The sequence below is a fragment of the Varanus komodoensis genome, unplaced genomic scaffold (genome assembly GCF_004798865.1).
Source record: "Varanus komodoensis strain SLA01 unplaced genomic scaffold, ASM479886v1 scaffold2, whole genome shotgun sequence".
NCBI classification, from domain to species: Eukaryota; Metazoa; Chordata; class Lepidosauria; order Squamata; family Varanidae; genus Varanus; species Varanus komodoensis.
This window is the reverse complement of record NW_025335568.1, coordinates 65,756,386-65,780,674: the sequence shown is the minus strand read 5'-3', so window position 1 is coordinate 65,780,674 and position 24,289 is coordinate 65,756,386. Positions and strand designations below refer to the sequence as shown.

At 43.8% G+C, this 24,289-nt stretch overlaps 1 protein-coding gene across 5 annotated transcripts in view; it reads right to left on the bottom strand.

The window, feature by feature from the left end:
• SPTBN1 (spectrin beta, non-erythrocytic 1) overlaps positions 1-24,289 on the bottom strand; it is a 209,551-nt gene that overhangs the window by 69,870 nt on the left and 115,392 nt on the right. For 4 of the 5 annotated variants that reach the window (XM_044429615.1, XM_044429617.1, XM_044429618.1 and 1 more), the window contains 4 exons: positions 15,294-15,445; positions 3,289-3,462; positions 2,093-2,184; positions 635-715 (listed from right to left, as the gene is read on the bottom strand). In XM_044429615.1, the coding sequence (XP_044285550.1) occupies positions 635-715; positions 2,093-2,184; positions 3,289-3,462; positions 15,294-15,445 (499 nt within the window). Of the gene's footprint in view, positions 1-634; positions 716-2,092; positions 2,265-3,288; positions 3,463-15,293; positions 15,446-24,289 lie in introns of those variants that run through there. The other variant, XM_044429620.1, reaches the window with a different exon arrangement.

Sequence of the window (24,289 nt, the reverse complement as noted above, 5' to 3'; positions counted from 1 at the left end):
ACGGCATCTTGAAAATGGTCAGCTTTCAAAGAATGAGGGTTAGGTGGAAAGTTGTTCTCCACTGTTTGCCAAGAAGTGCTTCATACTCCTGAAGAGACAAGCATCTCTATAAACTCAACACCCACTTGCTTTTTTCATCAGAAGAAACTGGTGAATGGCAAAGCAAGTCCCACCCAAGTGCGTGTTTCTCTCTTACGGGGTTCATGCCGCTTTAAACATTGTTACTATCAATGAGGTGGCATCCATGTTACACGATGCTTTAGGGAAAAACAGGACACAATACAGGTCTCTGCCTTGAGAAGCTTACAGTGCTTACAGAGGGAAGAGCTCAGATAAAAGGATACATCTGTGCAAAGGCACTTTGAATGCAATCCTATGCACACTTACCTGAAATTAATCCTCACTGAACACTCGGATTTCATTCCGAGAGTACATGCATAGGATTGGGCTATTAATACTGGTTCCAGCTGGGACGAGAGCTGTGAGGTTAAGCCACAGACATCAGAGAAGAGAGGGGATGGAAGAGCTAGCCAGAGGGGGTACAATGCAGAGGTTCCATTAGGGAGATCCGGGGTAACTGCTGAGAGAGCGTTGTGATTCTGCATCCGCTGGTCATATTTTGACAAGTGCCCACCTGTGTTTATGGATTAGTGCGTTGAAAGCCATGCCGTCCCTCCAGCTGGTGGTGAAGTTGTGGATGTTGACGTTGGCATAGCTGACACAACAGAAGAACCCAAAGAAAACAAAGGAAATGCAATCAATATAGGATTAACGTTCAGAGACATGAAAAATGAGAGTTGTCATCTAGCTGCTCAAGTTAGCAGTAATGAGTGTTCAAGCAGCTTTCAAGTCTTCTACAGGCTGTTTACTAGTGGAGCAAAACTGGGTTTGTGCTGCCACATAATCCACTGGCAACCCCACTCAGTGTAACAGAAAGATGTAGACAACTTGGGTATGGAACTGAGAATCAACTTACTGTCGCTGGGAAAAGGGAACTATCATTAACATGTGAATTCCCAGAAGCCCCAACTGGACATCTAAGGGGGGCAGGCATGGGGGTCTCTGTGGGTGGCATGGGATGCAGGGAGCCAGGCAAGAGGGGGGAACCTTCAGGAGGCAGCAAGTCAAATAAGGATGCAAGCAGATGGTGGGACCAAGATACAACACTCTTGGTGAGATGCCCCACTCACACAGCCTAGCCAATTGAGCAATCCATGCTAAACCTAAGAAGCAATGGGATGGGAGAAGGTTCTAGAACAGGGACGAGCGACATGCAGTCTGCAGGATGCATGTGGCCCTCAGCAGCCCTCACCTCGTCCCTGATTTTTTTGGTAACAAAACCTAATGGCATCTGTAGCATCCCACAGAACTGTCAGAGGAAGATACAGGTTCTGCACCAATTTAGCACGTTCCATCACAGAGCATCAAAAAGGTTTGAATTAGCTTGCCAACAAGCTGAATTTAACCCTTGCAGCACTCTGTCCTCCTATGCAGTGGTTTGATGCCAAACTGTGAGGGCGAACTGGCAATTTTCCTTTTAAGGCCTGGGGGTGGGGTGCTGCGTGTTCTGGACTGCCTGCAGTTGTCCAACCCATTCTAGAACATGATTCCAAGGGAAGTGGACCCCAAATGGATGAGAAACTCCAGCTCAGGTTGTTCATTTGGAGGCCATTTGGAGGCAGACGCCAGGCCAGACGTCTTTGGGGCAGCAGAGAGGAGGGCTTGCACACATCCAGGCTCTTAAAAGAGAATCTACCAGGATCCACAAGCTCTGCATTTCCATGTCCCAAAATTTCAGAATGGGAGTGGGTGCAGCAGGGTCCTGCCTGTGCTCCATCATGGAGACTTCTGAGAAGACAACTACTCTAAACAACACTTTGGAGAATGAATAGCCCTTCAATTCCGCATCTAGGGAGGATGTCTGTTGTCTGTCCCATAATAGTACAAGTATGGAGCACTGAATCCACAAAAAGTCCTGAGTCAGCCCAGGCTGCGACAAGGGCACTCCCTTGGCACCTTTTAAATGCAAATCAGTAACTATCCCGCTTAACAATAGAATGTTGCACCAAGAGGCCACATAATTCAAGCTCACCCAGCTGTCTTCATCTGGCACCAGAGGAGTAGTGCATCTTTAGCAGATTTTTTCTCTTTGTTGTCTTCTGTTTCGACACTGATATCCTGAATCTGCAATGCCATGTATCAGAGTGAATCGCAATTCATTTGCCAAATTCTCACGCAATGTGTTTCATACCAGTTTCAGACTTCTGGGAGAATAACGTTAGCAAAGTCGTGAAAGAAATTCATGCACAGGTATTCAAGCAAGGGTGCATAATATTCCAAAACAACAAATACCTTTCTTTGCCATGCATTTGATATCCCCCTGCCCTCACGCCCCACCAGGGGATGTGTGTGCTTCCACATTCACCCCTCTGCAAGGAAATCAAGACCTTCCCTTTTAGAATAGCCAGACTTTGGCATGCTATCTGAACCCTAAAGTGTGGTTAATATTAACTATGGTTTATTTAAACAAGTTGGATTTGTTTGTTTCAGTTTCAGAAAAAGCCGTCAGACTAGAAACACAAAACAAGACAAGTAGAGTGTCAACATGCCAAAAATCAGGCTAGATTTCATAACAGGAAAATGAGTGATAATTTAAGACTGTCAATAGGTTGTCTGCTCAATCAATCAATCAATCAATCAATTAATTAAAACATTTCTATGCCGCCCCATTCGCCGAAGCCTCGGGGCAGATTACAACAATAAAATAAATAATTATAATCATAAATTAAAAATGTAAACATAAGAATAAAATACAACCATACAATATAAAATAAGCCGCCCTGGCCAGATAGTTAAGCTAGTTTAGTGGCCTATATTATCATCATCTGCCATTATTATTATTTTTTAAATCCTCTTCCTTAGAGGCAATTTAACACATTTGGCAGTGGAGGTAATCAAATAATCTGTCCTAGCAAATAAAATTGAAAGTTTGCTTTAGGAGGGATTATCTCCAACGTGAACAAAGTATGGAGTTGGCGAAATCTAGATACAGTGGGCATTTCAGAAGTGATCTACGTCCTCTATCCTCTGGCATCCAAGTCGACTGTGCGTTGACCATAAGCCGACCACTGTCGTGTTCTTTAACCTGCACAACCCATGGTCTGGAATTGGCTAGTTTCAAACAAACCACCATTAAGACGGTGGGTGTAAATGACCCAACTGTTGGTGGGGCGAAGCGGAGCCGAGCAAAGCAAGTTAGGCAAAACACCAAAGATAATTCTGCTTTACCTGGAATCGTAATATTATAGTCCAAATAAGGCCAAGGGTTAGTCTGTGATTTCCATCCACAATATCATGGGATCCCATGTTTTCAAGATGCACTCGCTGCTCTTTAAGAAACTGCAGGGCTTTGTCAACATTCTCCAAGCAATGGATGCGCATCCTTCCCTTTGTTGGCTTGGGCTATGTAGAACATCAAAAAAAGAAGGGAAAGTAACTTCATCTGTCTAGATAAGAAACTCATTTTCTGTTTGCTTAATGCCCCATGTTAGAATGTACCATATGCTGTGATAGCACACAAAAAGGGCTTGTATATGAAGGCCTCCCCATTCACTTCAATAGAGGGAAATTATTACAGACACAAAAGGATGTGTGTTGAGTATTCTCCACTGAAGTGCATTGGGAAATCTTTGGAGATTAAGAACCTATGAATCCACTGGAGTTTTTTCTCTTAGAAAACATACGTGGTTGGGCACAATATAGGTTGCTTAGCTGGGATAATGTATTTCTGAAAACTGTACTATAGTAGAGGTGACTGTGAAGCAGAGGTGCACAATTACAAGAGTGATATTTTCCAACATAATAAAGAAACCCCCATGTCATTTAAGAAAAGGTAAATTAAGATAGGAAGATATGGCAGATGTGGAGAAAATGGAGAGGGAGACCTTTTTCTTTCATGATAACCCAATGGGATCATTCTGTGAATGTGACAGGTGTGAGGTTCAGGATGGATTAAAAAAAAGTACTTCTTCACCCAACACATAGTGTAACTATGGGATTCACTTCCATAAGATGCCATGATGACCAATTTGAATGGCTTTAAAAGGGGATTGGACAGATTTGTGGAGGACAAACTTTATCATTGGCTACCAGGACAAACTTTATCAATGGCAACCAGCTCTGATGGCCATATGCTACCTCCAGTACCAGAGTTAGTATGCCAATACACCCCAGCTGCTGGAGAGCATGGGGACTTGTATCCTTCTTGTGGGTTTCCTGGTTGGCCCCTTGTGAGGTGGACTAGACTGAACCAGCTTGGCCTTTCTTATCCTCTTATGAGAAGGAACAAGCACTCTACATGCCTTTCTGGTTCTCCTCACTACCTTCCCCCTTGTCTCTAAATATGGATTGTCTGTTTCATGCTCCTTCCTTTAATTCCCACTTTTACCATCCACACAAAAATCCAGAGCATGCAATTGGAATAGCTTAGCAAGATGAACCGAGCACAGGTACAAGTTTGCATCAAATATCAAGCTGGCCACCTGATGTGACTTTGGTTGATACAAACATCTAGACCCTTGTCAAACAAAGTATTCCTCAATGGAAGGAGTAGAAACTTGATGGGTATGGAGGTTTCTCTTACACTTCTGCCAATTTTGCCACTTCCTCTGCATGCTGACTTACCTAGCCAAAGGTTTTGGGTCTTCTTTCAAATGAAGTTGCATTTTAAAATACCTAGTGTACATGATACAAGTTCAATTTAACTGAAACACCCTATTCTTGTTTTTCAATGCTCACATTCCTTGCAGTGGTGGGAAACAAGCAAATAAACTTTGCATGCATGCAGTAATGAGCATTGGTACAAGTCCAGGATACTCTGTCTGCCAACATGTAAACTCTTATTAAAAAGGGATCACAGTTGGTGCCATAGCTGAGGGAGGAGACCTCCGAAGAAGAGAACTTTACAACTTTTGGGGATCTTCTTAAAAATAAGATAGATGTTAGGATGTTCTAGCTAGCTGGCCGTAAAGGAAGAAGAAAGGAGCCAGTAATCCAGCAATGTTCAACAAAACATTTAAGACAAAATGTAAATTGTACAAAGCCACATTAAGAGTGTTTGTCAAGTGGCAGCATTAAAAGGATCTGTGCAGCTCATAAGAAGAAAAACAAAACGCGGGGGGATCAGAGACTTTGCTGTCTCCAGAACCTTTGCAGCTGACACCACTGTTATTAAATGAAACTCATGGGGCGACTTCTTCAGGAACACTAGAGCTCAGATAGTTCCCAAAGTTCATCTAGTCCGGCTACTGGAATGAGGCAGGATTATCCATTAATGCTTCCTCTTGAGACAGATTATCTAGCCTAAAAGCCAATCCATACAACTATTCTGCTCCGTCAGGACATGGTGGACCAAAGCAGGCCCAACTGCCCTTGTGCTCATGGGAAACCTGTTGTCTGAATGGTTCACCCCATACAGGGGCAAGCTGTTCTAGGATGGTGATGTTGTGTGGTCCCACAGATAAAATGTACGGAGGAGTGCGCCACATGAGTGAAGCAGCTGCTCTGCTTGCCTCAGACTGCTCCCTCACAAACCAAAGACGGCATGAGAAGTAGCGTCCGTTTGCCACGTGCACAACCCACAAACCAACAGCTCTATGATGGACAGTACTCAAAACCACCACCTGGATACAACAGGTGATAAGGGATATTTTTCATGTGTACAGAGAGGAAAGGCCTACTGGACTCTGGACCCTCTGGACTCTTGGCTTTCCTGGTGTATAAAAGCCCCCCGGGGGAATGACAACACACTGGCTGAGTGGGCAAGAGGGGTGGAGAATGCTTTTTATGGCAAAGTGTGATTCCATCTCGCTCAAGGAGGTGCTGGACAGTGTTTTAAAAAGCCTCCCTTGAAACTCACCGTTAGGATCTTTCCGGGCAACCCACAACTAGGAAACAGATTCCTTCCACATCAGCCTTCCTAGTTGGGAACTAGCTAGGCTATTCCTGCAGCATTCCCTCTGCTTTCAGTAAAGATAATTCAGTTAGCTACAAAGACAGCTGTGGCAAAACAGGAAGTTTATGGAGCTGTGTTACATATCCTAGGGAGACTCATCAACAGCTGACACAAACATTACGGGTTATCATCCCTCTTCTGACATCAATGGCTTGGAAACAACTAGTTCCACTTCCTGTTGTGACTCTAAACCCTTACATGGGACCCAAAGGGCAGGAATCAGCTCAGAGAACAGACCTCATAGGTATTAATTACCAGGCATTAGTAATGGGACTCAGAGAGCTGTCCAGTTTCTTGAAGAGCCCCATAGCTGCAACCAGCAGAATATGATAGTGGGTCCTATACTACCCAGCACTGTAGGGTGCATACTGGGGCGAGGCCCTTACTCCGGCAATGCTGACTTCCCCCGACAGCCACTTCCCTTTCCACAAAGCACTGCTTGTTGGGAGATTGGACCCGATGGTTTTCTTGGCCCCTTCCAACTCTACTTTGAGCTACAGCCCTTCCGCATGCCCATGCAAACAATGCACCTGCGCACTAACATTTATGTTTCATGTTCAAGCTATTTACAGTGCAAGACTATAAAAGTCTGCTCAAGAGTAAGCCACTGTGTGTGCAGGTGGGACATTCCCCCCCAGGGTACAGAATTGCAGCCTAAGGGCACAATCTTGTGCATGTTTTGATGGAAAACAGCACTACAGCCCTGTAGTGCTGCCCGGTGTTGTTGCTGCACAAGAGACACGTTGGTTCTCCAAGCGGCAGCAAGCGACCAGGACTGTGCTGTTCAATTCCTTTCCAAGCCAAGGATTCTGCGGCAGAGATAACTGATGTAGGTTCATTCTGGGATAGGGCGAAAACAGCTCTTTCAGGTGACTCAAGGGCTCTGCGGTTCCCATCACCATTCCCTTACACAGGGCTGAAGCTGATGTGAGGCCACCAGAGAATGAGAGAGAGAGAGAGAGAGGGAGAGAGAGGGAGAGAGATGGTGCATGGCATGCCAGAATATTTCTCCACCTGCTTTAGCATTCCCTGGAGCAGGAATCTTGAACCTCGTTCAGCCCACGGAGCAGGGATGGGTGAGGAAACCGTTTTGGAGATGGGATTCCCTGGGCTCAGCCCCCCCCCCCCCCCATTCCCCAGCTCCTTTCTTGGAGCCCTGAGCACAACTGCCAGGCAAGCACATGGAGTCAAGCCCTGTGCAACCACAATGCCACCAGTGCCCCCGCTTTGCAGGCACTTGCCGCCTTTGTTTGTGCAGCTAAACAAGGAGGCTGCTGGTTGTGCAACTGGACTTGCTGAGTGGTCACTTTCTAAGACTGGGCCGAGCACAAGAGGAAATCCATAAACTGAAGACAGATGAATTCCAGCTAAGCTCATCAAAACCCTGCCGAGGGCTGCATTCAGTTTCGGAGAACTGAATTCAGGGACTGCTTGACCGTGGGGTGGCCAGGGGGGTGCTGAAGGCAAAAAGGACAGCACCATTTATTTTTAAACTCACAGCATAGTTTAGCTTTAAGCTCTTACTGCCAGCACCCAAACCTTAGGAGAAGTCAATATTTCGACCTCTTAGAATGGAGGAAGACTGCATCAACATCCAAGCAGCTACCGCTGGGAAGGAGGAGGTGAGCTGGGAACATGACATCTGGGTGAATCCAGAGACTGGGAACCCAGGTGGGCCAGATGTGTACTGATTTACATCCCAGATTTACAACTGCCTTTTCCAGTCGTATCTGAAAATGCAGGGACTGAATGTGAGCCTTCCACATGCAGCTCATGCAATCAGTAACAGCCTTTCCCCAGGCTCAGTGCAAGCTTTCTACCCATGCACCATCATGCATACTTTAAGCATGGCAGCCAGCCATGCATGGCTCAAACATTTACAGAGCAATCCTAGAAAGGTCAACTCAGGAGTAAGCCACTATGCATTCAGGCGCAACTTAGCTGAGCACTGCACCCTCAAGTCTCGGGGCAACAGCCCTGGAGAAGGCAGGTCCAGCCCAGGGAGCCTCACTGAAGTATGAGTCTGAAGCAGAAGTCTACTTGGGGGAAAGGGGGTTCCTTGTGAGTTGGGTTCTGACCGGAGAGCTCTAATGTAGTGCAGCTGGGCCCCAGGTGGGACTCAGCAGGCTCTGCTGTTAAAAGCCTTCCATGTCTGCCTTACTGGTGCTTGAAATCCACGTTGATCTTGTTCCTTGGCCTTATCTCCAAGACTTTTGACTGTGATTGATGCTTTCCGATATCAGCCCTTGGCCTCCTTTTCTGTTGAACTGTGTGATGCTTTTAACTGCTTAACTGTGTTCTGACTTCTACCTGCGATCTCAACTACTTTTGCTTAGCAGTGTTGATTGATACTTGTATACCTGACTGCTGACCTGCCTGGTTACCTTGCTTCTTGGTTGCTCCTGTGTTCAGAGACTGCCATGGTCAACAGGAGGTAGTCGAGAAAAGCAGCTCCTCCTCTTAGCACTTCCTGAGTTTGTGTCTCTGTGCAAAGAGGTCCCTCAACACAGAGAAAATGTGAGTCAGTGTGGAATAGTGTTAGAGTGCCAGGCTGGGACTCAAGCGATCTGGGAGGCAGTTCCTCTCACTGGGTAAGTTTGGGCCAGTAACTGATTCTTGCTCTAACCTACCTTACAGGCTTGTTGTGTGGCTGAAATGGAAAGCTGCATAAGCTGCCTTGGGTTACATGAAGGATGAAAAGGATGTAAATAGAGTTAATACATAAATGGGCTGAATAATAATGGCAATAGATAAGGCCATGTTGATGCTATGGGCCCATGAAAGGCTTCATGGTGGTTAGGCTGAGAATGGGACTAAGGGGTTTGTTTGGTACTCCTGGTTTACCCTGCTAATTGGCAGTTGTTCTCCATGGTCTACTTATGGGTCTTTCACAGCTCTGCTACCAGAGATTTTAAATGTTAACCCATTGCTGCCATTAGAAGGCTGTTTTAGATTCTCAGATGTTTCCTGGCATTCTTCTTTTGATCAGAGCAGCCCGAGTTGGTTTTTCCTGCTCATGCTGGTACTTCTTTGTGTTGTCCCAAAATGGTGGAGCCCAGTGGATTTGCAGCACTTTTAGGTGCTGGGTGTGGTTTGCCTGCTCCTACTTCCTTCATGCTATTGGCTGGTTTACTGAAAACTTTTCCACCCCTTCTTTTCCCCAAAGTTGGCTCACAATCCAACATGAGAAAATACAACTAAACACACACATGCACTCACAATAACATCCAATCACCCACTACCTGCTTTGCAAAGTGGACCCCCCCAAAATAACTCGTATTCTTGATGCTGCCTAAAAAGCTTTCTGGAATCAATGGGCTAACTTAAGCTTCCATCAAACCATGATTTGCCACAATGTCTAAACTGAGCGTCCAGGCAGGGTGGATTCCTGCCGGGGCTGATGCCCTCTCAGCAAGCTGTCTTGGGAGTTCTGTCTGTCACGGGGCAGAGGAAGAAAACATCACACAGTCTAGCTATTTTTCTGGCACAGAAAGCAACCTGTGTGCTGAAACAACAAGGCTTAATTAGCCCTGTCTGAATATAGGCACTGGCAATTAAGACTTGCAGGCTAGGGAAATTCTTGGTTGATTTGTGTTAACAGGCAGAAAGAGATAATCTAGGAGATGCTTTTTGCCCTCCAGGACAGCCCACACGCCGCTGCATTGACTGCTTCCACTAAGCACTGTTCTGGAACACTGTAGTATAATGCTGCATTTTGTCTGTTGCTTTTTTGAAAGCAAAAATAAAATGCTGCTCTTCATATTGCTGTTCAAAGCTTTGCTGTGCACATCCTGCATTTTGTACCTTGAAATGCCATGAAATATTTTGAGTGTCAGGGTGCAAAATATAAAGGTAAATATATATTGCAGCTCCTTTTAAAAAGATTAAGAGACCTAATCCTCTCTTTCAACTTCCTGAGAAATATGGATATTCACAGGGGGGAAAAGGTTGGTACAGCCTAACCTGAAAATGGCTTTAAATAAAATCCTTCCAGTATTTTTATGTATCGGCACCAAGCAGAAAGCTCACACAAGACATAGGGAAGTTTGGCATAAAGCATAAATTAGTGTCTTCCGGATGTGTTGAGCTAAACTCCCAGGAGCAGGCTGGGGATGCTGAGAGTTACAGTTCAACAGAGCTGGCAAATACCAACATGGGAATTGCTGATTTATAACCTGAATGACCATACAAGATAGAAAGCAGGGTTTCTCTCCCTTCAGTAGTTGGGTAGGAGGAGGAATTGCGACAAGGGCCGAATATCACTTGCCGTGTCATGGGACTACAAACTGCTTGTCAAAATGGCGCAGTTACTGAGCTAAGCTCCTTGAAATCATACAAAGCCATCAGTTATGACAGACCAGCTATCCCTCAAAATACATTTTGACCACCCCAACCGTCTCTCCTCTGCAGTGAACAGATGGGGGAGTGTTGGGCCTTACTTTAAAAAGACATTCTAGTGTGGCAACACAGACCAGCAAGTCTGGCCAGTACTCAGGAAAAACAAATTGGTCTCCTCAGATGCATTCCAGTATCTTCTAAAATGTGTGAGGCTTCTGTGGTAGAGTTGTTGATGAGGAGGAAGTCCCTGAGGTAGTTCAAGAAACTGTATTTTACATAGTCATTCACGCAGCTGTGTGTTTGAAAAGTTAGCTGGTCACCATGGGTGACTAGGAAATCGATGTAGGCGAGTATGCAGGATGGCAGAAGAGGCAGTGGGTGCTTTGCTTCCTCTGCCAGACCCATCATGCTCTGTTGAAACTGTTATGGGAAGCAATGTCTCTTAATGCACAGGTTGGTTCTGAAACTGGAGATCCAGGGACAGACAGCAGGTTGGGCTGGAACCTGGAAGGCTAAGATTCAACTCCTTGCTTGGTTATTGGGTTAATAATGACTTGCTCCACAAGCTTGCAAAGATTGGCTCACAGATTTAAATAATAATAAACACATTTCCTCCTCTTCCAATCCTTTAAATGAAACTACTAAACCACAGAAGTTGGACTAGGAGGCTGGATAGTGAGGAATGTGATCTGGCTTCCTTATTCACAGTTTTCCTGTTTGCTTAAGAATGTCAGTTATGCGCATGGCACACATAAGCAAGGCAGCCTTAATTCCTTCTAATCGCCCCCCCTTAGTGCGGCAAAGGGCAAGATGTCACCAGAGAAAATCTGTTTATATGAGCTGACCTTTGGTCTTTCAGAAATCATAAAGAAATTATTGTTAAAGGACTGAACAGCCAAAGAGCACTTTTATATAATTGTGTGTATGTGTGTTGTGCTTCTGCTCAGGAATGCAGGGCACCCAAAATGTTATAGCCTGATGGCTGGATCCTCTTCTACCTTGGAAGAAAGAAAACAATACATTGTTGTGACCTTTAGGTTACATGGCCAGCAGACCTTTAGGGGCTGTTTTCTTGACTTAAATGTATTCCTGCTAATACTCTGCTAAAATGACAGTTTCAAGCTACACTGTCTTCTGTTCTCATAGACAAGTAAAAAGGACTGTCATGAAAAGGCTTTCAGAAATAATAAAGATGAACTGTACTCAACCTGTCACACAGTAAATAGATCACCCATAAACAATGCATAGGAATGTGAATAATTGTTAAAATGTAATTCTCACAAATGTTGGATTGCTTTGGTTTAGAATTGTAATCTTATCACCTGGATAAATTTCTGATTAAGTCTGGATGAGAAGGTAGGATAGAGTTTTATTATAAACGTGTTTAAATGATGCAGGATGCCAACTTCCTGGAATGACCCTTGGCACCTTTTTTTCTATATACTTCTTTTTACTGTACTTTCTGAAAATAGAAAATATTTTTTTAAAATGCATATCTAAACACTGCCTTTGGGAATCTATATTTCTCTCACCAGTAATGAATCCAAGAGTCCATATTTAAGGCACCTGTAATGCTGTATTTCCTGTTTGACTTCTCATGTTGTGACATAAGCTGTCACAGACAAGATCGTACAACAGTCTTTAAGGTATCACAAGACCTTTAAGGAGATGTGGGAGAATCATATAACAGGAACATCACTTATGTAGAAGGTGGGTCTCCAGATGTTTTGGCCTTGCTAGCAGGGACTTCTCTATGACTTTAAACTCCCACCATTTAACTGTTGGATTTCAAGTCCAAACTATTTGAAGATCTATTGTCTGCCCACCCCAGTAGGACCACTTAAGTTGTGAACTACAACTGCAGTTCTGGAATCTTTCCCAATTCTGTCATTCTGAGGGCACAAAGGCTAAGCCAGTCATTTTGTGGCTGCCTCCTTGTACATATTGTCAAAAAAATAAACAGGAAAATGAAGCATAGAAACAGCCCTGAGCTCAGGCTTATCTAAACTCTGGATTTTAACAGCCTGAAGAACACCCTTGGCTTCAGACACGATAATTCTGTGTAGCATGGCACTGGGTTCTGCATTTAGTTCAAAATAAATATTAGTATGTACAAAGAAAAAACATACACAAGAGAGGCATCGCAAATGGGATTTGAAAACCAATCCAGCTATTGTACTTTGGAATGTGTGTGTAATTATCTGGAGGTTTTTGCAAACCACCTTATCTTGATCAATGTTTGTTTGTAGTGGCAGACTTGCTTGAATGTGCTCTTTAAACACAGATTTCTCAACTTATGTTCAATTCTGAAGAGGTGGCAACCAGGCTAAGAAATATCTGCTAAATTAAGCTTCCACGTGCCTAGAAGTCTCATACATGGATTGCTCAGGACAGTCAAACACATTAACAAACTGTTGACAGAATGATTCTAAGTGAAATAAAAGCAGGTGACTAGGGGTGGTGTTTCAGCGCCTCCCGCGATGTTGTTTTCTTTGGCTCACAAGGCAGAAAGGGCAGCAGATGCAACAGAGTCGCTGTGATACTTCAGCTGCGTCCTTACCTGGATGAGCAGTCCCTGGCAACAGTGATACATGCTCTGGTAACTTCCCACTTGGGTTACCGCAACACGCTCTATGTGGGGCTGCCCTTGAAAACGGTCTGGATATTGCAACTGGTACAGAATAGAGCTGCCAGGCTGCTGATGGGGACCGACCGTTACTCTCACATAACGCCGGTCCTCTACCAGCTCCACTGGCTTCCAGTTGAAGTCTGGGCCCAATTCAAGGTGCTGGTTTTGACCTATAAAGCTCTAAATGGCTTGGGACCAGGATACCTGAAGGAACGTCTCCTTCCTTATATGCCCTCATGCCCCTAACATCTGTGGGAGAAGTCCTGCTCTGGGAACCATCTCTAAGAGAGGTAAAAAGGTCATCAGCTCGGAGTAGGTGGTGCCCCTTCTCTGCTGTGGCGCCCAGACTCTGGAATGTACTTCCCAGAGAGGTACGCCTGGAGCCAAGTTTATACTCTTTTCAGCGCCAGGCCAAAACCTTTTTATTTAAACAGTACTTTAAAATTTAACAACTTTTAACTTTCAGTTGCTCTGTTTTGTGATTTATTGTTTTGTTCTGTTTCTATTGTTTATTAGAAATGGTTGTTTTAATTGTCCTTTTAAATATTGTAAGCCATCCTGAGATTTTTGTATAATAGGATGGTATACAAAAGCTTTTAATACATACATACATACAGGGCTGGACTGGAGTTACTGGGAGATCTGGGTTTTAATCCCCACTCAGCCAAGGAGCTCGCTGTGTGACAATCAAGCTAACCTACCTCACAGGGTTGTTGTGAGGATAAAATGGAGCTCTGTAAGCTGTTGTCTTCTGCCAAATATAGGTGTGGCCCTGGGGCAAGCCCCACCTTTTCTCAAGCACGGGGTACAGCTGCAAGCCCAGAAATGCTGCCAAATGGGCTGAGCGGTACCTAAACACTTTGCTAGGCCTTGGATTCTCACCGCTGAGGTAGGACAGCACTGGAGAAAGAACACTGCTGAACCCGTTGAAGGTTGGAAAAGCGTAAGGCATACTTTTGGGTAGTTCTGCCGTTTGTTTCCCTTACAGAGAAATCAATCCCTTTTCCACGTGCACAGAGTGCTAGTGTGTATTCAAGAACCCTTCTGGCTAACACTGGAAGATTCCTCTAGTCCACCATTTTGGTTTCTATGCAATGGTATTCCTATTTGGACCTAACAAACTGAGTTGGGCTTAAGTTAGACTCATATAATCCCTTGTCTCAATCAGGGGCCAGTCTGCAACTGAATCTGTACCCTGTGCAGGAAGCCCAGGCTATGAATCAGTATAAAAATGAAATAAAAATGAAGCTTACAACCAGTATCATTTTGAGTGGTGAAAAAAATTGGGACTGACAATTTTGCTCACATGGAACATAACCCTGCAGGGTTGAAACTTTTCATATGAGGTGTTACAGGGCTAAACAAAATGTACTTTGACACCTAAACTGAAAAAAGTTGACTTTTTTCCAAGGAAAAAGGGAGATCAAGGAAAGAATGGTGGTGCCCCTTTAAATGGTGTTTGGCAGCATATGTCAGCAGGATGCCATGGCAATAAACATCACCTATCTCTTCTAGTTCGTATAATTATTCCTGGGTATTCATGATGAACGGTGGGAAAGGAAGGCTATGCGTTCAGATGGCTAATTTATACGGGAATTGCTGTCTGTTTCTCAAAATATACTTTGGCACACTGGTTTTTATTTCATTTTTTAAATCATTCTTTTGACAGAAACAAAGATCAAGAATCACTGCCATTTTAAACCAAATTTCCTACCTCTCCATCAGCTTCTGGCAATCCAATACAATAAAAATGTTACACATTCAAGGTTCAATCCTTTTATTTATTTTCGATGCTGTCTTTTATTTTAAAAACCTCAAGATTGTTTACAAGAAAATCCTATGCATGCCAAGACAAAAAAAGTCTATAACTCCCAGCATACTCCAGTCAGGCTGTTTAAACAGGTACAAGATTGTCACCTAAAAATGGTGGTGGTGTAGGTTAATAGCACTTCAAGATACTTTTTCCCTCATTTTCCAGGTATTCAGTTTCTTAAAATTTAACTTGTAGATGTTCATTCTGTACAAGCTGCCTTCCCCCTTGGCCCAAGCTCATAAACTACTGAAAAAGGTTCACTTAACATAATAGCAGAAACAGAAGAATAAGGAAAATTTGCATTTCACAATCATGTTGAACAAATATAGCTCTCTAAAATCGAGTAGCTTCAAACTTTACTTCATTTCATAACCACATCAGACATTTCATGAGTGTTACCCATGGCTTTGATTTCATTTTATTTTTTTTAAAAGACTGCAGCCAGGTTAGGCTCTCACAGAACTGGGACAGCACATGGACTATTTGGAAAAGAAACTTACAAGCCTTTCTCCAGAAAGAACTTCCAACAGTTTGATAAGCATCCGCCCATCGCGAAGGTCGGTGTACAAGTCTGTGATTCTGCAGGATACACGTGCCAGGTGAGAATTAACCCACTTAGTGAATGTCTTTTTCTGGACTGCCTCTCGTTCATCTGGTGGAAAAAGGCAATAATGCAAGGGAATTAGAGGCAAGAGATTTCATCTGGGATGAAATTAAGTACCTTAATGAGACATTTCTTTGTTATCATAACATGACCCAGGATTTAGTCCTACTTAGAAGGGACTAAAGCCAGTGGAACAGTTCACCCACTGCAGCTTTCATTTTGGCCTTTCTAGGAGCTACCCATGGCGCTGAACTCCAAGCCCAACTAGGATCAGTACCATGGATAGCTCAGAATTGGGTGTCTCCCAAGCAAATAACTAAAGAAGCAGTGGATTCATAAAATTTGGGAAGCTATGACTCATTCGGCAAGTACAGCAAGAATGCCAGCTTTAAAAAGGTATTACGGTACCGTGGTTTCCTTTTATTTCCTATGCTGAAGTTCCTCAAACATTTTGATCAAATTACCGGCAAGCACATTATTATTATTTTTTTTACTTATGCAGACAAAGTAACACACACTTGGCGCAGCTCTTTTGTACATTGTACCACTTCTATTTTTACTCTTTCAGTGGTTGTTAAGCTTTTGGTCTGGCCATTTTACTGAAAATCTTCAATAAGCATACCTGTTAGAGACCAAGAATTATAATGAGTGAATTCCTTTGTTTCACTTGGGAACCTTGATTTATTAAGTGTGCTCTTTTTGCTGCTTTTATTTTGTTGACTGCATTTCAAAATAGTATTTCATGAAAAAAGAATGCTCCCCCCTCATTCATTCCCCTCCAAATTCCTTCCCCACATGGTGGGTGCATTAAAAGAAGGGGAAAGTATCAACTCCAACAGAAAAATCTCTCTCTCTCTAGCCCCCTGTGCAGAGATAGGGGGAGAGAGTGAGAGTTGGGACACAAAATGATGCATGGAAACATTAAACCTCCCTGTCCAAATAAGGACCAAGTGTCCTTACACATGAGTAAAAGAAAAGATAAGCCCCAGCTACATGCCACATCATTAGTGTACCATCTTGTTTGACTATTAAGCAAGTTTGCTTTTGGAGAGAAATCAGAAGCCTTGGAGGCATAGTCCAAAACATCTGGAAGGCCTCAGGTTGCAGAAAGCTGATATAAACCAGTGAGATGCAAGATTTGACATAAGCATTGTCAAAATGAAGGGTGGGGTTTTTTGTTTTTTTGCCCACTTAGATCTTATGAATGAACACCGGGGGTGGGGTGGGGGTAATGGGAGAAAGAAATCCCCTAAAGGACACAAATTATTCTAAAGCCAGTGAGTTTGTCTTTAGCCTGGTTTTACAGAAAGACACCAGCAGACAGAGCCCATCTTTGGCTTAAGCTTCAGGAATGCTTTCCCAACGTTCTCTTGCAACACACTGTTGATTTGCTCTTGCATATTAGCTGTGCCTCCAGACAAGCTACTAGCTGATCGTGCAATGACCTTTAGTTAAGACGTGTGTGCATGCAGAACATACACTGAGAGAACCTCTCTCTAACTTCTGTCCTATGTGAAAGTAGTTCTGGAGAGGAGCCACAATGGCTGTGGGGCACACCAGACCCACGGATGGGGATGACCTCAGCGTTTAATCCTTGGTATGTCCAGTTAAATGGATGTTGGGTAGCAGATTTGTGTGAGGTTCTGGAGAACCACTGCCTGACAGGCGTCCAGCTTAGTATATAATGCAAAAATCCAAGGCCTGCACCAAAAATCCAAGGCCTGCACCAAGCTTGATTGTCTTCAGGATTAAAGAGAGCTTCAGCTATGGGTGGTATAGAAATTAAATTAATAATTGGAAGCAAACAATCCAATAAAGCAGAAACCCTAACCAATGCAGTGTATCTCGAGCACTTCCGCGATCACTGCTTTTCATGAAAGGCTTCGTAATCACAGTAATATGCAACGTTGTCAAGATGAGAAAGGGAGCGAAGGGGTTTGGACAGACCTGCTGTTCTGCTGAGAGGGGTGCGGGTTTTCCTGGACTTTAGGTGGGCCACCCCATGAGGCCATTGGCCAGCTTGTGCCCTTTCTTTTGATTAGAAACTTTAATTTATGGCGGAGGTGTAAGCTTGAGTTTGATCTACATCATTCAGGTTATGTCTGCAGGTGTAGGGGGCTTGATTAATGTTCCTCCAAGCAACAACAACGAAGTCCCCACACACACAATATACCAAAAGTATATTGCCACAATGTGGGATTAGCCCTGTTCACGCAGTTTCCTCCAGTCCCTTCACATGGCATGAAGAAAAAGACCACCACCAGGTCCACTGCTCCTAGGGATTCCAGTGGGTCACCTGTAAACCCTATTCTCCCTGACATCCACAAGGTAGGTGAAAGTCTGAAGATAACTGTCTGCTGTACTTGTGTAGGATGGATGCTTTCCAGATTGGACTGAGTGTCATGCCTGAAGCCCCAACAGAGGCAGCACCTCACAAGGAGGTCTTGGGCTTGGGACCCTGTACCCGAATGTCAACCCCACAACCTAGCTTGGGGGTGGCTGAGCAGTTAGCTGTACCTCATCCTGACCCTCCACCCACTGAGCAAACACCCGAGCCTACATCAAAGCACGAGAGCCCCGAGGAAAAAGGCACTATGAGTTCTGCTCAGAGAGAGTGTGAGCAGACGGCCCCACCCACTCCTGACGCTGAGCTTCCTGGGCAGGACACAGGAGATGAAAGGGGCGTGATAGACTTTTCCCTAGCAACCAATCAGAGAATTCTGAGGAGGTGGGAACAAAGGCAAGCCTTGTTACGCATCAGAGAGGAAAGACAGACGGGGCCAAGAGAGAAGGATTAGCATCTGCATTGCAAAGACCTCAACAGTAGAGCTTATCTGTAGAGTTGTAAATCTTGTAGATAAGTAGCAATAAAAGACTAGACTTTAGTTTTATTGCTCCTGAGCCTGAGGGTTGTTTATAACATTGAGCCGCATCTCAACACTGAGAGCTCCAAAATCTGCAGATGGTGATGGGGAGCAACGCCAACGGACAGAAAGGCAAGGGCAGAAAGGCAAGGGCGCAGCAGTTATCTCTTCCTCTAAGTCACATCCTGCTGAGTATTGCATTAGATGTATATCTTCCAAGCCAGAGCTTTCCCTAGACGCAAGCATGACTCAACTGTGGATGTCATATTTTGGGCACATCAAGGGAAGACAGAACTCCCTGCAGAAGGCCATCATGCTAGGGAAAGTCGAAGGCAGAAGAAGGAGGGGATATGAGATGGATTGACTCTGTAAAGGAAGCCACAGCCTGGAATGTTTAAGTGCTGAGCAGGCCTGTCATGGATAAGAGATTTTGGAGGGCTTCATTCATGGGATCAGCATACATTGGAGATGACTTGATAGCACATAACCACAACGACATTTCTATCTTCCCATTTTCCTGTTGTAAGGAATCAAAGCAGCTTTTATCATCTTCCTCCTCTCCATTTTAACCACACAACAAGCCTTTGAGGTAGTTAGACTGAGCTTTCATGATTGTCCCAAAGTCACCCAGCGAGCTTCAGAGCCAAAGCGAGGTCCAGAACCTGGATCTCACGGGTCCCAGTTCAACATTCTAACCACGACACTGTTGTGGTCAGTCTTTTCCCCCTACTTCCAAGTAGATCAGGATGAAGTCTATGTTATGTTAAAACTAACCAGTTAGGCTGGCTCTGTGATGCAAAAGAGGAGCATTGCAGAAGGCAATAGCTAAAGACACAAGCCAAGTTAGAATACTGGCACCTCTGCTTTGCCCTTGTCATCAGCTGTTCTTCTGCTTCTTGCTCTGGCCCAGCCAATGCCAGTGGGACAGTAGTGCTGATGGGAAAGAAGAAAAGGATCACTTGCAGCTGGTGACAAGAGTAATGAGAAGGCAGACCCAGTGAGGGAAGGGAGCCACAGAGTGGGTCTTCCTCTAAGACCCTTAAAAACCTGGAGCTAGCAATAGACGGAAAGCTCCCCTTCCCACAGTCTGCACTGCAAAAGTGGTTTGCAATGGCAACCAGCTGTATTCAATTGTGCAATAACAGAGCTTCATTCGATAGAAATTTGCTGTACACAGGTCAAGTGGAAGCAGCTTCCATGGGGTGCTCGTAAACATTTCAAATTGATTCTACTTTTAATTCTTATTTACTCTGAGGTAGACTGTATTTTTAATAATTTAACTTGCTGCTAAGTAAGCATGCCTAGCATTTTCCCTTGGTGTTTTTCTAGTTTCATCATCTTGGTTCCTGAGACATTTGGTGTCATTCAAAAGGCTGAAACTGCTCTAAAATAAGTTTGCTGGGAGGACCAGTTTCTACAAAACATCTGTAACCATGGATACATATCCATAACAAGAACTGTACTGACTCCAATGCTAGAGGCACGGCACTTGATTTCCATGGAAAAAATAATTTTAGATGGGTTACTATGTATTAGGACCATGAAAGGGCAGCAATGACAGAATGAGAAAAGAGTTAGTGTAAGGACATTTTACAAAGTTCAAGGTCATCCAAACTATTGTATTCCCAGTCACAATGTATGGGTGTAAAAGCTGGACAGTGAAGAAAGCTGACAGGAAGAAAATGGATGCATTCAAACAATGGTGCTGGAGAGAGCTTTGAAAATACCCTGGACTGACAAAGCGACAGTGGATCATAAAGCAAATCCAGCCAGAGTCTTTGCTAGAAGCAAAAGTCACAGCAGCATTTGTCATGCTTCAGATGGAAAGGCTCATTGGGGAGGACAATCATGTTAGAGAAAGTTGAAGGCAACAGACAAAAGGGAAGACCAAAAATGAGATGGACTGAGTCCATAAAGGAATTTGGAAGAACTGAATGGAACTGTAATGGACAGGACATACCGGAAGGCTTTTATTCACAGTCATCATAAGCTGGAGATGACTTGATGCAAACAACAACAACAACAACAACGTATTATACCCAGAGGTGTGCATACTCTCCTCAACATCTTTTTCAGAACGTCCAAAATCTAGGCAAAGAAACCCTGTTTCAAATAATGTTATCCATTTTCCATTATACTCATTAAGGGCAAAATCCCATGCATGCTTAAACAGAAAAAAGTCCCCACAACTCCCAGTGCCTGGAATGTTGGGAATTGAAGGACTTTTTCCTGTCTCAACATGCATAGGATTGTGCCCTTTATGTGTATGATTGATAATGGATTTTTCCATGAAATTTCCATTTATTTTCAAAATAAACAAAATAAAGGCAACAAAAGAACCACCTACAAAGTAATACACAAGTATAATTCAAGAAACAAAGGAATTAAAATATAATTCTTGGCCCATAACCAATATGCTTGCCTAGCATGTCCACTGTGTCATTTCTGGTGCCAGGAGAAGACCACCTTTTCCCAGGCCTGTTAGTCTTTTAGCCTCCGTTGCTTCAAATCCTTGTGGGTGCAGATCCTATGACCTCCTGCCGCTCTGGGGACCCACAAGGTCATTTGGAGTGCCAGGTCTGAGGTCCAGTGGAACTCTGAAGACCAAACCTCTATTCTGTCCGCTCTCAGCAAGCAGAAAGGATAGTACAGTCTACCTCTTTGAGGCTGCAAATGGGGGAAGAGAAAAGTGGGTTTGCTGCAGGGTAGGCCTGTGGTGGTGGAGGGGGCTGCCCCACTGCGTCCAGGTCTACTGGGAGGGCACAGGAGGGAGGAGCCTGAGCCGAACCTTAAGCTGCATCCAGACAATGCCCCAGCTTCCTTCCCCACCCCATAGAGCCAGGTAGGTTTTGTTTCAGCTTTCACTTCTGAGTGCGAACCCCACTTGAGGCTTAAAGAGAGGCAACTGGTGGGAGGGGTTTTTTTGTGGGGGCCCCAATCTTTGGAACAAACCCCCTGCTGCAGCCTGCCTGGCTCAACATTTGCTATCTTTTTGGTGCCAGGCCTTTAAAGATCCCCCTGCTTATCCAGGGGCCTGACAGAATTATCCTGCTGGCGGTTTATACTGTATTTTTACATTACTTTTAACTCTTTTAACTTTGTTGTTTTATGTTGTTCGTATGTTATTTTACTGTTTTCTTTTACACCTTGTTGTAAACTGCCCAGAGAGCTTTAGCTATGGGGCAGTATAGAAATGAAATAAATACTACTACTACTAACAAGCATTTATAGAGTATTTTATGGCTTTAATTGTTGTGAACAGGCCAATGACTTTCAGCTACTGAAGTGTGTAGTAATATAATAAATAAAACCTGTTTATAGAACAACAGTAAAGCCGCCAAAATACAGTTATGTGTATTTCATATTGTTATTTATGTATTTTATTTATTTGTAAGCCGCCCCGAGGCTTCAGCGAATGGGGCAGCCTAGAAATTTTCTAAATAAATAAATAAACTCCAGATCTAACAAAAAAGTAAAAATACAATTTATACAGCATGTAAAAGTGCAAGTGTGTAATCGTGTGTGTGTGTGCGCGCGCGCAAATTAGTCTGAAAAACATAGGCAACTGTACTTGGCTGGAAGGTGATCAAATGTTTCAGGAGCTTCAGCCTAGGAAATTCCTGGAAACCGTAGCACCATGATATATTTCTTCAAGTTAGGACTCTCCTTGCTTGCTTATGCACAATCATAGTCTCCCAAATTTTATTAACGCACTGATCTTTAGTTGGTTGCCTGGGAGATCTCCAACTGGACAATATTCACTACTGCAGCTGTACACAATCACCCAAGAAGGTTTTTAAATTTAGAAATCCTGGATAAGGAGGTTTTTAAAAAAGTAAATGAAGTCGCATAGCTTTCAGATTTACCAGAAGTCCAGTGTGAAGAAAGTCCTGAATGTAATCAGCAACCATCTTTGAAAACTCGTGCCCTGCAGAATATTCTCGCCAAAGATGAACCATACCGACAACACATGCTCCTAAAGTATTGATTCTAATCTGGATGCAACAGGTGAAGCCCTGCAGGAGTAATGCCCCACCACATACTGAGAACGTTGCATTCTGGATGCAATCATAATCTTGGGCTGCGACGTCTTCCAGGCTTTTCTTGCATGTAACCCACCAAGTCTTAGGGGTTTGTATCAGAGCACCACAGCTACCTGGGAGAACCCAGCTGGACTCGGAGACTTACTTCTAAGGCAGGTAAGAGAGAGGGAAGCTGCACTAGAAAGAGCAGAAAGGAGACAAAGCTTCTGCTGGTTCACAAAGTATTCTGTCTCTAAAATTACTTTCGGGCAGCCTTTAAGAGAGGAATAATTATTTGCTCATACATGTAATTTGCTTACTTTGCTTAAATTTTGAAACAAATATATTCCTAGGAACATACAGTTTAAAAATAATGTTCACATTAAAATTCATACAAGATAAGAAACAAGCAAAGAACTGTCCAACTGCAAGTGAAAAATATCTAAAATGCAGTCATTTTCAACCTCGAGGGAGATTACTTTTGATACATACACATAAGATTTCAATGCTAGAGAGTAGCTTCAACATTTCATATTCATTTTAGTGCTTATCATTTGTTATTAACAGTGATTCTGAAGATTTTAGCATTAAAATACTTGAATAAGTATGAATCACTTCCATTATTTCTGAGAGTCTCCATCTCTGTTAGTGTTTTCTCACTAAGTAAATTGCACAGGTGTGTCTCTGCCTTTGGGAGGTTTGGGGAATGTCGGTTATTAGGTCTTCTCTCTGTTGCTAGTGAGCAACCGCCCCAACCTCAATGCATATCACATACCACAGACTTTGCCCTTCTTCTTTCTGCTATAACTTGGCCTTGTGGCTACTAAGAACACCCAACTTCTGTTGCAACATCAGAATGCAGGGAAAAAATCCAAGGTGAACTGCCAAGCCTATTCAGTTTTATAGCACAAGAAGGGGAAGTGGTCACTGCATTGGAAACCACAATGCAATGTTGCAGAAATATGGATAACCAGATGGGATCTTGAAACATGGGCCATTTCTATATGAGCAGGGTTAAATTCCATAGTTTGCACAGCTCCTGGGCCAGATGACAGGGTAGATGGACTGGAGGGAATCTTTCTCATCCACCTAAATAAAATAATATTGTGATCAATGAGTGGAACATCAATGGAGCAATCCTATGCACACTTCTCCAAAAAGAACTGCCACCATGTTGAGCGCCGAAGAATTGAGGCCTTTGAATTGTGGTGCAGGAGGAGACTCCTGCGAGTCCCTTGGATGGCAAGGCGATCAAACCGGTCAGTCCTAGAGGAGATCAACCCTGACTGCTCTTTAGAAGGCCAGATCCTGAAGATGAAACTCAAATACTTTGGCCACCTAATGAGAAGGAAGGACCCCCTGGAGAAGAGCCTAATGCTGGGAACAATAGATGGCAAAAGAAGAAGGTGATGGCAGAGAATGAGGTGGCTGGATGGAGTCACTGAAGCAGTTGGTGTGGGCTTAAGTGGACTCCGGGGGATGGTGGAGGACAGGAAGGCCTGGAGGAATGTTGTCCATAGGGTCGTGATGGGTCAGACATGACTTCGTGACTAGCAACAACCACCACCACCACCACCATGTTCAGGGAGCATCTAAAAGCACATCTGCTTCCAAGTCTTTATTTATTTGAAAAATTTAGGCCTTGCCTTTCCTCTGTCACTGAACTCAAGGTAGCATCCATGTGTGCTTAGTTTTGGCAAGGTGGCTCCAAAATATACCCATTTCTTCTTCCACCATTAATGAAAGATTTCTAGTGCAATTAGTTATGCTTGCCAAGATTTAGCTTTTGGGAAAGCCGTTTGGGCCAGTGCCCCTTTTGCAGTTATGTTCCCTGAGGCTCTTAGTCTTAAATCCAATAAGCAGTGTCTTAAGGGTGCAGTCTTATAAATTGCACCCACACTGCTATGAAGCCATTGAACTTGGAGATTTCTCAGATGCCTGTAGGGCAAGAGAGTGGCAGAGGTAACCTTTACCGCCCTGTCCTCCATTCTTTGCTTTTCCATCAG